This window comes from Stegostoma tigrinum, chromosome 1 (assembly GCF_030684315.1).
Source record: "Stegostoma tigrinum isolate sSteTig4 chromosome 1, sSteTig4.hap1, whole genome shotgun sequence".
NCBI classification, from domain to species: domain Eukaryota; kingdom Metazoa; phylum Chordata; class Chondrichthyes; order Orectolobiformes; family Stegostomatidae; genus Stegostoma; species Stegostoma tigrinum.
In genome coordinates this window covers 76,462,783-76,478,613 of record NC_081354.1, presented here as the reverse complement: position 1 = coordinate 76,478,613, position 15,831 = coordinate 76,462,783, and the positions used below count along the sequence as shown (strand labels likewise).

Sequence of the window (15,831 nt, the reverse complement as noted above, 5' to 3'; positions counted from 1 at the left end):
ACAGACTAAATGACATATTCCTATTCTTATGATCTTAATATCAACTGTAAACCAGTACTAAATAATCCAAGACATCTTCTAAAGTTAGTATTTCACACAGAACATCAATACTAAAAGCCTGGTAATCCACACACAAAAGAATTTTCCTCTGTAATAATAAAATGTGAGGCTGGATGAACACAGCAGGCCAAGCAGCATCTCAGGAGCACAAAAGCTGACGTTTCGGGCCTAGACCCTTCTTCAGAGAGGGGGATGGGGGGAGGGAACTGGAATAAATAGGGAGAGAGGGGGAGGCGGACCGAAGATGGAGAGTAAAGAAGATAGGTGGAGAGGGTGTAGGTGGGGAGGTAGGGAGGGGATAGGTCAGTCCAGGGAAGACGGACAGGTCAAGGAGGTGGGATGAGGTTGGTAGGTAGCTGGGGGTGCGGCTTGGGGTGGGAGGAAGGGATGGGTGAGAGGAAGAACCGGTTAGGGAGGCAGAGACAGGTTGGACTGGTTTTGGGATGCAGTGGGTGGGGGGGAAGAGCTGGGCTGGTTGTGTGGTGCAGTGGGGGGAGGGGATGAACTGGGCTGGTTTAGGGATGCAGTAGGGGAAGGGGAGATTTTGAAACTGGTGAAGTCCACATTGATACCATATGGCTGCAGGGTTCCCAGGCGGAATATGAGTTGCTGTTCCTGCAACCTTCAGGTGGCATCATTGTGGCACTGCAGGAGGCCCATGATGGACATGTCATCTAGAGAATGGGAGGGGGAGTGGAAATGGTTTGCGACTAGGAGGTGCAGTTGTTTGTTGCGAACTGAGCGGAGGTGTTCTGCAAAGCGGTCCCCAAGCCTCCGCTTGGTTTCCCCAATGTAGAGGAAGCCGCACCGGGTACAGTGGATGCAGTATACCACATTGGCAGATGTGCAGGTGAACCTCTGCTTAATGTGGAATGTCATCTTGGGGCCTGGGATGGGGGTGAGGGAGGAGGTGTGGGGACAAGTGTAGCATTTCCTGCGATTGCAGGGGAAGGTGCCGGGTGTGGTGGGGTTGGAGGGCAGTGTGGAGTGAACAAGGGAGTCACGGAGAGAGTGGTCTCTCCGGAAAGTAGACAGGGGAGGGGATGGAAAAATGTTTTGGGTGGTGGGGTCGGATTGTAAATGGCGGAAGTGTCGGAGGATAATGCGTTGTATCCGGAGGTTGGTAGGGTGGTGTGTGAGAACGAGGGGGATCCTCTTGGGGCGGTTGTGGCGGGGGCGGGGTGTGAGGGATGTGTCGCGGGAAATGCGGGAGACGCGGTCAAGGGCGTTCTCAATCACCGTGGGGGGAAAGTTGCGGTCCTTAAAGAACTTGGACATCTGGGATGTGCGGGAGTGGAATGTCTTATCGTGGGAGCAGATGCGGCGGAGGCGGAGGAATTGGGAATAGGGGATGGAATTTTTGCAGGAGGGTGGGTGGGAGGGGGTGTATTCTAGGTAGCTGTGGGAGTCGGTGGGCTGGAATTTTCCTCTATTTGGTTGTTGTAATAGCATTGGAAAAGTGTTCTTATGCACAATTTTGGTTGTGCACCATACTGACTAAAAAGAAGTCAATCCACATGTTATTAATATTAAACAACGATTGTTTTCTTTGCTGTTTATCTATTTATCCCTAAATTACAATTGCAAGCAAGGTTTTACGCAAGTCACATGAGAATATTACTAATGCTGCAATGGAGTTGAGAGGGAATAATCTTGTATTGAATGCAATTAATCTGTGTTGATGAACAATTTCTGAATTGAGATTGAAAGCTATGAGGATAAAAATAGACATAGACTGCATACAGTATCGTAATTCCAATCCTGCCAAGGTCATTGAAATAACTGAGATACACTGAGTTCAGGTGGAAAATATAGATTTGCCATGCTCAATTAGTACATTGTAATTTTACATATTACACCAAATCCTCATTATCCAGAGGGGATAGGGTCATGGACTTGCTGTGAATAACAAAAAGTGTGGATACTGCTTATATGTGAATTTCTTACCTATTGCAAAGTATTGCACGATCAGACATGATGAGTCAATGAAGAAAAAACATGGGGTCTGGGATCAATCCCCAAAGTCCATGGATCCATGGACAGCAAGTCAATGGATAACAAGGAGTGAGTGTATTGATGTTCCTCAAGTAATTCATTTAACTAGAAAATTGCCATGGCAATTTAACTAAGTAATCTATTAGAAGTTTTGACAGGTGGAATAATGTTTTTCATATTTACTAAATTAATATTTTAATCTGGTTTAATTAAAAAAGAAAGCTGTGTTGTAATTTGCTTGGAGTTTGAGCAGAAGTCTGTGAATGAGTTTAAATTGTTGCAGTACAGTGCAGCAGTTGGGACAGTTAAAGTTGTACAATGCAAGTACATTCAAAGTGCTTGAAATTAGAAAACAGCAAAGTTGTATGTGTGAGGTGGTGGTTGGCTAATGATGGAACTGAAATTAACTAGTTAAACTGCTATGAAATTGGAAGATATCTCCATGTAACCAGGATGTAGCTTCAAATCAGAGGAGTGTGACTGTTATCTCTTCTTTTGTAGATGAGCTTTGAAGGACCAACAGGTTAAAAGACTATAATCCTCCAAACAGAATACTAATATTGCTTGTCAAATTGATACAGATTATGCTGTCAATTCTGAACTGAATTAAATTGAATTCCTAATGTTGTGTTTTAAGTCCAGAGCACTGTTTCACAATACCTATTTGAGTTGGCAATTGACCTAACCTTAATTAAGGTAGTAAAATATTGTTTGGTTTATTTGTTCATAAAATCTGGGCATTGCTGGCAGTTATTGTCAATCTCTAATTATCCTTGAGAGGCTGATAGTAAGGGCATTTCATGTGGGGTAGATTCATTTGCATTGCTCTTCGGATGAGTCAAACTTTAACTGTTTGCAATATGTTTCTATATACTTTTACTTTTTAACAGGTATATACTGCTAATCTATTATAATTTTTGTATAATATCTTTGTTTTAAAGGAGCTACAAGGTCCAGGTTTTAATACTGGTCAATGTTCAAATACACGAGTCTATTCCCCTCCAGTTTGTGTTAATCCAACATCTTCCCGGCCATCATCAGGATACCTCTCTTCTGTAAGCGTTCATCTTTCATAATCCATTTACTAAATGCATTTTTATTTTCCAGGACCATAATTTTGCTGCAAATGACTTATTTTATCCATTATAGGGTTACCTAGAGCTCATGCTGTACTGGTCCTGTCAGAGTAGCAACTTAAAAATTCAAGGGTTGAGAAACTCAGATTTTCCCCAGCAGATCTGTCACCTTTCTCTTTTGTTCATGTGGTGGCAGTAGGATAGTATGGCAGGCCATGAACAATACCATTTTCTCATGATGTATTCCTGTTCTGCCATGCAATTACGTTGACCGAAAAGTTTGGCCGAAAAGTGATCAACAGTGATGCAGTTGACCATTGAGGGAATCCAAACCGAAGTGAAAAGTAGATTAAAACACTGGATGGTTTAAACCAATGAACAATGTAACAATTAAATTGGATCATATTGAACGTTCACCATCAACACTTGAAATGCACTCTGTAGCTGTGATTTTCCTCACGGAACTTCCGCACAGTCTGAGGGCCACTGGAATGAACAAGTTATCTATTCAGACAAGAAACTAACAGCCTACTTACCTGCTGTGTCTTAAAATATGAATACTTGAAAAGCCAGCATTTGTTTCGCTTAAAAGTTGAACAAAACAAAGCAATTACTGTCCAAATCTTAGTTTGCCCATTTTGGCCAAATTTATGTGCAAGCAGGCCTGGTCAAAACATATCTTCTGTCAAGTGAGAATGCAATGGAATAAATCAGAAAATGCTATAAATACTCAGCAGATCTGGATGCATCTGTGGAGAAAGATACAGAATAGATGTTTCAGCTGAGGGACTGGAGGAAAAGGGTGATGGCGCAAGACCAAAGGAAATAGTACTGGGGCACATCAGTCCAGTGAAGGCACAGACGGAAACAGCAGGGACATCAATAACAATTATTGTCCGAAAAAAGAAAGGCAGATTTTATGATCTGAATTTGTTGAAACATCTGTTGAGTATGAAAGGTTGTAAAATGTCTGGACAAAAAATAAAATTCTGTTCCTCCAGCTTATACTGAGTTTCACTGGAACAATGTGTGGGAGACTGGGATAAAGGGTTAGAGAGCAAGTTGGACAGAGTTAAAATAATCGACAACCAGAAGCTCAGGGTTGCACTTGTGAACTGAACAGAGACAATCTGCAAAGTGGTCACATGATCTATGTTCACTCTCTCCGCTGTAAAGGAAACTGTATCATGGGCTGTGTATATAGTATCCTAAACTGGAAGTGTTCCAAGGAGTTCTGTCTCTTCTGAGCAGGATGTTTTAAAAGCCTGTGTCCAATGTCCACTAGTATCAAAGTGGAAAAATTGTTTACATGTTTTTCAAACAGCTGAACACTACAGGCCTCATGTTTCTGTATTGTTTATACAATCACAGTGGGAAAGTAGGATTACAGCTTTATGTAATGAATTAAACTATTAGATATAAAAGCAAGAATAAAAGCAAATTATCTTTCAGTTTACATTTATAGGGGTTTCTGGCAGCATTTGTGAGAAACAAAGTTAACTTCTCAAGTCTGACATGACTGAGTTCTGAAGAAGTGCCATCTTGGACTCAAAATATTAACTCTGTTTCTCTATCTGCAGATGTTACCAGACCTGTTAAGTGTCTCAAATATTTTCAGTTTTTAGTTCAGATTTCCAGCATCTGTATTATTTTGCTTTTATCTGTTTTAAGTACCTTGGTAATTGAGTATCTTCTCCTCTGTGAACTTTCACTTTGGCTGATGACTGCCTTGCTTTTGCTCACGCCTGAGTACACTATGATTTATACTAATAAGTTATTTGGCAAATGTTTGTGTAAGTACACCACTGGAGGATGATGCTGAGGTCCACAACAGGCCAACTTATGGAGTTTGTTGTCAATGTAATCATCACAGCAAATCCTGTATCAATATATGAGGAAGTGTAACTAATTCCGACCACAATTCCTTAAGTTTTACAATACTCATGGACAAGGATAGGAGTGGTCCTAAAGGAAGAGTACTAAACTGGGGGAAGACCGACTATACCAAGATTCGGCAGGATCTGAGGAATATAGATTGGGAGAAACTGTTTGAAGGTAAATCCACATTTGATATGTGGGAGGCTTTTAAGGAGAGGTTGATTAGCGTGCAGGAGAGACGTGTTCCTGTGAAAACGAGGAATAGAAAAGGCAAGATTAGGGAACCATGGATGACAGGTGAAATTGTGAGACTAGCCAAGAGAAAAAAGGAAGCATACATGAGGTCTAGGTGACTGAAGACAGAGGAAGCTTTGCAAGAATATCGGGAATGTAGAGTGAATCTGAAACGAGGGATTAAGAGGGCTAAGAGAGGGCATGAGATATCGCTGGCAAACATGGTTAAGGAAAATCCCAAAGCCTTTTATTCATATAAAAAGAGCAAGAGGGTAACTAGAGAAAGGATTGGCCCACTTAAAGACAAAGAAGGAAAGTTATGCGCTGAGTCAGAGGAAATGGGTGACATTCTTAACGAGTAGTTTGCATCGGTATTTACCAAGGAGAGGGACATGATGGATGTTGAGGTTAGGGATAGATGTTTGCTTACTCTAGGTCAAGTTGACACAAGGAAGGAGGAAGTGTTAGGTATCCTAAAAGACATTAAGGTGGACAAGTCCCCTGGTCCGGATGGGATCTATCCCAGGTTTGTGAGGGAAGCAAGAGAGGAAATAGCCGGGGCCTTAACAGATATCTTTGCAGCGTCCTTAGACGCGGGTGAGGTCCCAGAGGACTGTAGACTTGCTAATGTTGTCCCCTTGTTTAAGAAGGGCAGCAAGGATAATCCAGGTAATTATCGACCGGTGAGCCTGACGTCAGCGGTGGGGAAGATACTGAGGAATAGGATCTATTCCCATTTGGAAGAAAATGGGCTTATCAGTGATAGGCAACATGGTTTTGTGCAGGGAAGGTCATGTCTTACCAACTTAATAGAATTATTTGAGGACGTGACAATGTTGATTGATGAGGGAAAGGCGATAGATGTCATATACATGGACTTCAGTAAGGCGTTTGATAAGGTTCCCCATGGCAGGCCGACGGAGAAAGTGAAGTCACATGGGTCCAGGGTGTCCTAGCTAGATGGATAAAAAACTGGCTAGGCAACAGGAGACAGAGGGTAGTAGTAGAAGGGAGTTTCTCAAATTGGGGACCTGTGACCAGTAGTGTTCCACAAAGATCTGTGCTGGGACCACTGTTGTTTGTGATATATGTAAATGATCGGGAGGAAGGTGTAGGTGGTCTGATCAGCAAGTTTGCAGATGACACTAAGATTGGTGGAGTAGCTGATAGTGAAGGGGACTGTCAGAGATTACAGCAGAATATAGATAGACTGGAGAGTTGGGCAGATAAATGGCAGATGGAGTTCAATCCGGGCAAATGCGAGGTGATGCATTTTGGAAGATCAAATTCAAGGGCGAACTATACAGTTAAATGGAAAAGTCCTAGGGAAAATTGATGAACAGAGAGATCTGGGTGTTCAGGTCCATTGTTCCCTGAAGGTAACAACGCAGGTCAATAGGGTGGTCAAAAAGGCATATGGCATGCTTTCCTTCATTGGATGGGGTATTGAGTACAAGAGTTGGCAGGTCATGTTGCAGTTGTATAGTACGTTGGTTCGGCCACATTTGGAGTACTGTGTGCAGTTCTGGTTGCCACATTACCAAAAGGATGTGGATGCTTTGGAGAGGGTGCAGAGGAGGTTTACCAGGATGTTGCCTGGTATGGAGGGTGCTAGCTATGAAGAGAGGTTGAGTAGATTAGGATTATTTTCATTAGAAAGACTGAGATTGAGGGGGAACCTGATTGAGATCTACAAAATCGTGAGGGGTATAGACAGGGTGGATAGCAAAAAGCTTTTTCCCAGAGTGGGGGACTCAGTTACTAGGGGCCATGAGTTCAAAGTGAGAGGAAGAAAGTTTAAGGGAGATATGCATGGAAAGTTCTTTACACAGAGGGTGGTGGGTGCCTGGAACGCGTGGCCAGCGGAGGTGGTAGACGCAGACACGTTAGCATCTTTTAAGAAATATTTGGACATGGATGGGCGGGGAGTAAATGGACACAGACCCTTAGAAAATAGATGACAGGTTAAACAGAGGATCTTGATTGGCGCAGGCTTGGAATGCCAAAGGGCCTGTTCCTGTGCTGTAGGTTTCCTTGTTTCTTTGTTAATTCAAATATCAAATTAAGGAATGATTATGTCCCCATGTGGGAGAACCTAGGACCAAACGGCATAATCTCTGAATAAAATTTTAAGATCGAGATGAGAATGAATTATTTCTTCTCAGAGTAGTGAATCGGTTGGATTCTTTACTGTAGATGGCCATCATGGCTGGATCATTAGCTATACTTGAGGCTGATGTCAACAAATTTTTAATCTGTAATGGAATCGAGGGTTTTGAGCAAAGGCGGGATAGTGGAATGGAGCAGCCATGATTTTGTTGAATAGCAAAGCAGACTCACTGAACTGAATGGTTATTTCTATGTCTTATGGTCTTAGTTTGTTCATCAGTGTTTAATTCTTGCAGCAGTTTTCAGAGCAAGGTATTGATGGTAGTATTGCCTAACTTAAGAAGAATAAGAAGGAAATAGGTCCTGACCGATTTTGATTTCAGGTGTATCTAATGGAAGCATTGGTGCTCAGGCCTCAGCTACTTACAATCTGTTTCAATGATTTGGATGATGGGCCAAATGTGAAATAACGAAATATGCTCATGACACGAAACTAGTAGAAAAACAAACTACGTAGAGGACATAAATAGACTGTGAAGGGATAAGGATTGGCTAAGTGATTGAACAAGAAGGTGGCAGATGACTATAACGTAGGGAAGTGTAAAAATGTTCAGGAAGAATGGAAAAGTGCAATGTTTTTAAAAGACGAGGGGCTGATAAATGTTCGTATTTAGAAATCCTTGCACGTGAACCACAGAAAGTTAACATGTGGGTCCAACAAGCAGTTAGGGAAAGAAATGGCCTGATTCCCTTTATTACAAGTACATTGGTATATAAAAATAAGCAAGTTTTGCTGCAATTAAATAGGCTTTGGTGAGAACACACCCGAGTACCTGTACTATGCATAGTTTTGGTCTCATTTGACTTAGAGGGGATGTAAACTATGTCTACTAGACAAATTCCTGGGATGAGAGGGCTTGTTTTATGAGACAGGAGATTTCATGCAAATGTACAAAATTCTTAGAGACCTTCCATGATGAGTGTTGAGAGGTTGTTCCATCTGGGTAGGGAGTTTAGAATTAGTCTCAGTGTTAGGTTCAGGAGAAATTTCCTCACCCAGAGCCTGTGAAATTCTCTACTGCAGAAGCAGTTGAGGCCTAAGTATTGAAAGTTTTTAAAAAGGAGTTTGATATAGATTTCAAGACTAAAGGGATCAAAGTCTATGGGAAGAAAGTGGGATCAAGGTACTGAGCTGGATGATGATCTGTGTCATGTTGATTGGTGGAGCTGGCTCAAAGGGCCAAAAGGCCTGCTCTTGCTATTTCTTCTGTTTCTAGAAAAAACTCAATTAAACCTGTCAAATGTGATCTCTTACTGAGAAAGCCATGATGACTATTTTTGATTAATTCTTCACTCTGCAAGTGGAGATTAATTCTTATCCCTCAGGATTTTCCTAAAACTTCCTTGGTTTATTCCAGCCACCGTTCTTGAATGATGGTACCACATTAACTATACTCCAATGCTCTGGCCCCTCTTTTGTGTCCATGGAGGAATTAAAATTTTGCTGTCAATGCCCCTACCATCACTTACCTTTCCCCTCACAGTACCCATGATTTATCTCATCTCAGTCTGGGTACTTACCCAAATTTAATTTGTTCAGTTCTGAGGAAGAGTCACCAGACCTGAAACATTAACTCTGATTTCTGTTCACAGGTACTGCCAAACCCATTGAGCTTTTCCAGTAAGTTCTGTTTTTGTTTCTGATTTACGGCATCCACAGTTCTATCAGTTTTTATTTAATTTGTTAAACCATATCACAGGCCTCTTCCCTGATTTCCATTCCTACGTGTTTCTTCCCCACTCCGAATACAGATGTGAAGTACTGACTTAAAGCCTCACGTATTCAGTCTCCACCCACAGTTTTCACTTAGACCCATAATAGGTTTCCCTGTTTCCCTGGTTATCATTTAGTCCCTCATATATTGACCAAATACTTTTGAATTTTCCTTCTTTTTGCCCACCAGTGGTTGCCATGCCCCCTCTTCACTTTCCTAATTTATTTTTAAAAGACCCTCCTGCCCTGACACTTCCCGTATTTACAAATGGCTTCTGATATTTTGAGCTTTCTTTTCTGTGATCAGCAATAGGTTTCTGACTTTTTGGGATATGTTTGATTGATATAGATTTAAATATTGGGGACATTTGATAACATTTGCAGATTGTGCAAAAATTGACTGCAGTAGATTAAGAAAAACAAAGCCAGCAGACCACATGAAGATATCAATGGATTGCCTAGGTGGGCAAATAAATCATGAATGGAATTCAGTCTGAAGAAATATGAAATGATCCATTTAGGGAAGGCAAACAAGACAAGGGAGGAGACTAAAAGTGGTAGGGCAAAAGAGCAGAGGAACATTGGAATACATTTCCACAGAATCCTGGAGGTAGGAGAACAAGTAAATAAGGTAGTTAGGAAAGCATACACAAGATACCTTCCTTTATCAGCCAATGCATAGAAAACAAGAGTAAAGGAGTTTCTTCTAGAACTAGTGTAAAACACCACTGAGGCCATAATGTACCATTCTGTTCACCACATTAAGTGGATTGATCTGAATACACTAGAATGGGTGCACAGCAGATCCAAGAGGATGTTCTCAGGACAGGGAACATTTTATCTATGAGGAAATAAGCTGGGATTGTTTTCTGTGGTATTTTGGAGACTGAGGGTAGATTTAGTTCAGATGCATGCAATTCTGAATGGTCTGGAAAGGAAGGACCTGCCAGTAACCAGGGAGACCAGTAACAAGGAGGTATAAATTTAAAGTAATGGCTGGAGAGATTAGAAGGGGATTGATGATAATTTTCACAAAGAAAACAGCACGGCTGTGAAGCTCATTGCCTGAAAGAACATTGGAAGCAGATACCGCGTCTTCTTTAGAACAGATGTGTACTCCAAAGTTCTATAATTCATGGGGCTGCAGACCAAGATCTAAAAGTGGAAGTAAGTTTGAAAAGTCTTCTTAAGCTGACGCAAGTATAGTGAGCCAAATAGTCTCTTATGTTGTAACTTTTCTGTGTTTTTATTGGGCATTAACACAGAGTAAATTGGGGTTTATGACAATAGGACCATAAAGTGAAATTATTGTAGAAGATCAGTCATAACCTTATGAAATGGTGAACCAAGATCATTGAATGGTATGGCTGTCTTCTGCTCCTGTTTCTTATGTTCTTAGTATGCAACTTATGTTTATGTTTGTGTTTTTCCAGTATTGTTAGTTTCCAATCTGCTACTAAAGATACCCAAATGTTTTCACGGGTTACCTTTCAAAGGTATGAATGACAATGACAAATTACTGCTGTCTATGTAAATGTGTCAGTCATAGAAAATTCTTGGGTATATATTTCTATTTCACTCCATTGCAGGCTTGATTTATTTGAGGACATTAACAGTCGACAAACATAGATCATGTGGTAGGTAAATCACTTGAGGAGTGAGGAGTTTCCATCTTGTTGACAAATTCATACAGGAAAATTGAAATAATTGTTCATTATCAATAATGACCAAACATATCTAACATTCAGAGCTGAGAACTGTAAGAGTCCAAGAAGCAGATGTTAATGTTATTATTGCAGAGATGTGTACCAAATCATGGAGTAGGTGCTGTGTTGTGGCAATAGATGAATAGATGCTTTGTAGTCATTGTAGTTAAACTTATATTAACAATTCATAAAAATTGTCACTGTAAACAGGATATTTCAGACAATATCAAGTAATAACTTCAAGTTTTGAAGTGTTACAAGCAAATACAACTGTGTGATGAGCTTTTGAAAAGGCTGACAATTCTCAGGATATGTGGTGTCATTTTATCTCTTCACTTGAGTGGTAAACTCAGGACAGGACTATTTGCCCATTCTAGAACTTTATTGATTTTCATTTTTATTGGAATCAATGGAAATGAAAATCAAGTGATTGCTTAAACGGGCTGTGAATCCATCCCACCTATTTACTAAAAGAAGATGAAAATTACCTTTGTCACTCCCCCTCCTCCAAAAGTCTAATGCAAATTCAAGCTTCATATTAATAATCATCTTAACCTTTTAATTCATTCCAGAAATGTATTCCAAGTATAATGTCTTTTCTATTTATAAATTCTAGGCTGTGTCCAAGACCAGTTGTCTTCAAGAGGAGTTGAACCCTGATTTAAAAAATCTTCTAATGGATCTTAAGAGTACAGCCTGTGATGGGTGTAACAGATCAAATAGCATAAATTACACTGAATGTGAAGGAGAAAGAACATCACGAAATATGCATGCGGTGTAAGAATCAGATACTTGCTATGTTCACTGTATGATCATGATCTAGTACCATTAAATGTGTTAAAGTGGCTTAAGTTTACTACAATTCCAATTTCAAGTGTGCTTGGAAAAACCTAATTCATATTTACTTTTCTGGGCAGTGAATAATTATCAAAGCATGCTTTCCAGATTTCTGTTGACTTTATTGTCATCTCTTATAATTTGTAGAAACAGGCATTCTTATTGGGGTTGAGCATTATCATTCAATCACATTGGATAAATTCACATTACATCACAGGTACAAATCATGCAGATCTAATTCAGTATCTGTGACCCTGTTTATCAAAGGAGGAAGAACCTTCTTAAGGGTACCATGACATGCTGAGGAATTATTTTTTGCCCCCTCGTTGAAGGAAGAAAATAGTCAATCCTGTACTATTTACATAACTAATCCATTCATTTTTGTAAATTTTAATCTTTGTAACCAAGCTGCCTTTTTAGATGTTCATTAACATCAGCTTAGATAACTCAAAAATCAGTATTTTTTTTTTAAAATTCAGTGTAAACATTTTAATGTTTTATTTCTAGATGTAATTTACCAAGTTTTTTTTGGAAAGTACAAATTTTATTTAATTTAAACAGGATTATATAATATTCTCAAATGTAGTGATGTCAAGTAACAATTCTAGTTTGTTTCTTCCTTTGTCTATGGATCCTAGTTGTGAGAATCTCAAAAATTCTGGATTTATATATAACAGTCCGCTGTTGCTAAGGTTGTTCAAATGCTACTTCCACTAGTTGCCTAAATATCAGCAAAATTATATTCCTCATACATTGTATTACAAATAGATTTGGTTTGGTGGTAGCCTTTTCAGACCCCTCTTTTACATGTTGTTTAATTTACTTATTGTTGTCCTTACTGTTGACATTAGTTGATCTTTTCCACTGCCCATTACTCTCATATTAGAATGTTTCTAGGTTTTCCTCATGTCCTAGTCAAATATTTTACTGAATTGCATGAGAGCTTACAACACTTGCATGACACTAGAAACTTCTCAACTTTCTTTTCTGTAGGGAGAACAGTCTTACCTTCTTCGATTTGTCTTCATAACTGAAGTTTCTCAGTAAATTGCTTCTGCCCTCTTTAGAATGGATTCACAACTTTCCTATAATGTGATGCCAACAACTGTATACAATACTTTACTGAGATCTAACAAATATAATCTAATTTATCTATTGCTAAACATAAAATTTTATGAATTTAAATATGTAATGTTCAAAACCATTTTTTTTGCATTGGAAAACATTTAAAGATAAATATTTAAGATTGGCAACCTGATTACTTTTATTTCTACAGCTGAAAAAGCTTTACAGGTTTAAAAAGTTATAAAGAACCATTGACTAGATTAATTGTTGTCTGTTTTTTTCAGCAGTTTTAAAGAAAAATATTCAACTCCTTTTTGGTCCTTAGTTGTGCCTTTCTGCTGAGAAAAGGCAAACAATTTTAAGAGCCCCAATATGTGGGCACAATTGATGGAAATTCATCACCATGATACTGGAAACAGAAACCCATCACTTTAATCTCAGGTTTTCAGATTTTTAATATCATTTTCCCTGTTTTTTATTATATACAATTTGATTGTTTCTTATGAACAACCTTTGAAATCACAATGTCTGCCATTAAATTACCAGTGAAGCTCTTTTTCAACAATCTACTCATTCCTTTCCTCGTAACTTCAGTTCATTAGACACTATTTTGGGGTCTCATGAACTGGAAAAAAAAATCACCTTTTTTCTTTATAACAAAGTGTGGAGCTGGATAAATACAGCAGGCCAAGCAGCATCTCAGGAGCACAAAAGCTGACGTTTCGGGCCTAGACCCTTCAGAGAGACACCTTTTTTTCTTTTGTTTGAGCAAAAACATCCTTCCCAAATTACTCTAAATCTAGTTCGATCATTAACAGTATCACTTCTTTTGAATTGCATTTTTCCTTTAAACAAATGGAAGCAATTGCCTTCTCATTTCCATTATAGCTATAAAATATATTAATGGTCTCAATTAACTTTTCTATTATTTTTCCGATCTGTATACCTTGATTCCCCTTGTTAACCTTTACTTTAATTTTGGTTTCCTTTTTGCCTGGTGTCCTACCACTGAGTTCTCAAAATGGAAAGCTTACCAAACATGAACCCAGTGGAAATTTGAATGAAGGGAATGCAGGTTTGGAAAACAATACTGGATCTCTGGGTAGTGAACCTATTTTTCATACTTAGAATTCAGAAAACTTAAAAATAGGAAAATGATCTATTCATGATCAATTCCAAATTTGCTTCAGCAAAAAAAAGTAATAGAAAGTTACATGAATTTAAGTACATTACTTTTATACCATGTTTAATTTTTAGGGATGATTTGAATACAGACATTTGTATGGAAAGTGGAACACATGATGCCTGCTTCAGGTTTGAGCGTTTTTCAATTTGGTTTAATACGTTTGCTTTCAAATGCAGTTCCTTTTATACATTGTTAGAACATTAACTGAGAATAGTGGTCATTGTTTTCTGCTGTAAGTAGTGGTACCAAAATTAAATGAAGTCAAACTCACCAAATTTCGCTTTTTATGAATTGTACTTAAAAAAACAACTTTTTACTATTAACTAAGTGAATTTTGAATAATAAAACATTGTTCTGAAATTCACACAATATTACACTGGCTTGTTTGCAAACCAGTTATCTGAGTGAGGGGGAGTTAAGACTTCTGTTTAACAGCAGAGCATGCAATAAATGTACATTTTTGGATAAGTGTGTTCTCATTCCTTCTCCTTTTTCACCTGTTCAACTAATGTAAAGCTCATTAAATGTGTTGGGTTATACTAGCCTTCATTTTGTGTTAACTGACTCATGTCAAGGAAGTCGAGCTCAGTTCTCATTCCCTATTTAAAAAGAGTAATAACTTACGTTGCTTGATTATAGTTTCACAGAAGCAAGCTACTTGCAATATCTCATCTGTGCTTAAATTCAGACAATATGGTGAAATGTTTGGATCTTGGGAAGCATCACAAATATGATCCTATTTTCCTCATCTGCCATATACACGCGCACACTTCCTGACAGGAGTCACTTCTGCTTTCACTTTTTCTATTGGATTACTTTATTCGACTACTGTTTTTGGAAAATTAAACTTCCAAACAACATTTAGATGAAAATTAAATCCTCTTTTTCTATACAGCAGCTTTTGAATTCAACTAGATTAATATGCTTGCATGTTTTGTGTTCTGTTTGTTGTTAGATCAGGCAGTTCTCCCATGAGATGCCTTTGTTCTCCCATTTACAATGCTTGGTTTGCATGCTTGCTGCATTTAACCTTCAAGCTTTGTGTTACTAAATCTGTGCATGTTGCTAGCAATTTGGAATGCTATCTGCACGTCTTTTCCTGCAGGGATCGATTGTGTACTCAGGATGCAAAAGAAACCTTCAAATCTGACCATTTTGCTTGCACTGGTGAGTTTAACATCGACAGCATGCCAGAGTTGCTAAGAGTTGCTATCCCTTTGTTGAATTTATCAACAATATAGGCTGTTGTGAAAAATGTTATACTAAAACAAGCTGAAATTTGTATGAGAATCCATACAGTAAAATCTATGGGAGGAATGATCTTGTTAGTGCAACAAAAATATTTTACCAGTGTTGAGAAAAATAAATTCACCATCTTCAAGCCTCTCATTATTATTTAATTCGAGCTTTTCTGTGCAGTCATCTAACAGGTGGGGCTAGTGGTGATGGCGGAGAAGGTTGGGGAGGGAGCAGATCCTGAAAATAACAGCTCACCACTCTGCATATTCAGTGTAGTGTAATCAGCTGCCAGATGGTGAAGTTCGCTGCACTTCACTTCAACCACATAATTTAGTTCAACCTCAAAAGCACATCCTAGTATGCTACCTGTTGCTTTTCCATTTCTCAAGCATCCTGTGACATTTTAGTTTAACTAAGTTTAATAAATTGTGCTAATTCTGAGCTAGTTCTTTGTTTTAACTTGTTTTCCCTTGAAATTGGATGGACACTAAAAAGCATAGAACCTCATCACGGAGATAGACAGAAAAGAGTTATCGCATTACCACACGTAAAAAACAAAGTTGCTGGAAAAGCTCAGCAGGTCTGGTAGCATCTGTGAAAGAAAAAGAGTTAATATTTTGGAGATAATGGGAACTGCAGATGCTGGAGAATTCCAAGATAATAAAATGTGAG

The 15,831-nt window shown here is 38.9% G+C and overlaps 1 protein-coding gene across 2 annotated transcripts in view; it reads left to right on the top strand.

The window, feature by feature from the left end:
• LOC125454639 (coiled-coil domain-containing protein 158-like) overlaps nucleotides 1-15,831 on the top strand; it is a 188,475-nt gene that overhangs the window by 154,848 nt on the left and 17,796 nt on the right. The window contains exons 18-21 of one of the 2 annotated variants that reach the window (XM_059646391.1): nucleotides 2,997-3,110; nucleotides 11,449-11,609; nucleotides 13,992-14,048; nucleotides 15,026-15,087. In XM_059646391.1, coding sequence (XP_059502374.1) covers nucleotides 2,997-3,110; nucleotides 11,449-11,609; nucleotides 13,992-14,048; nucleotides 15,026-15,087 — 394 coding nt within the window. The remainder of the gene's footprint in view (nucleotides 1-2,996; nucleotides 3,111-11,448; nucleotides 11,610-13,991; nucleotides 14,049-15,025; nucleotides 15,088-15,831) is intronic. The other variant, XM_048535619.2, reaches the window with a different exon arrangement.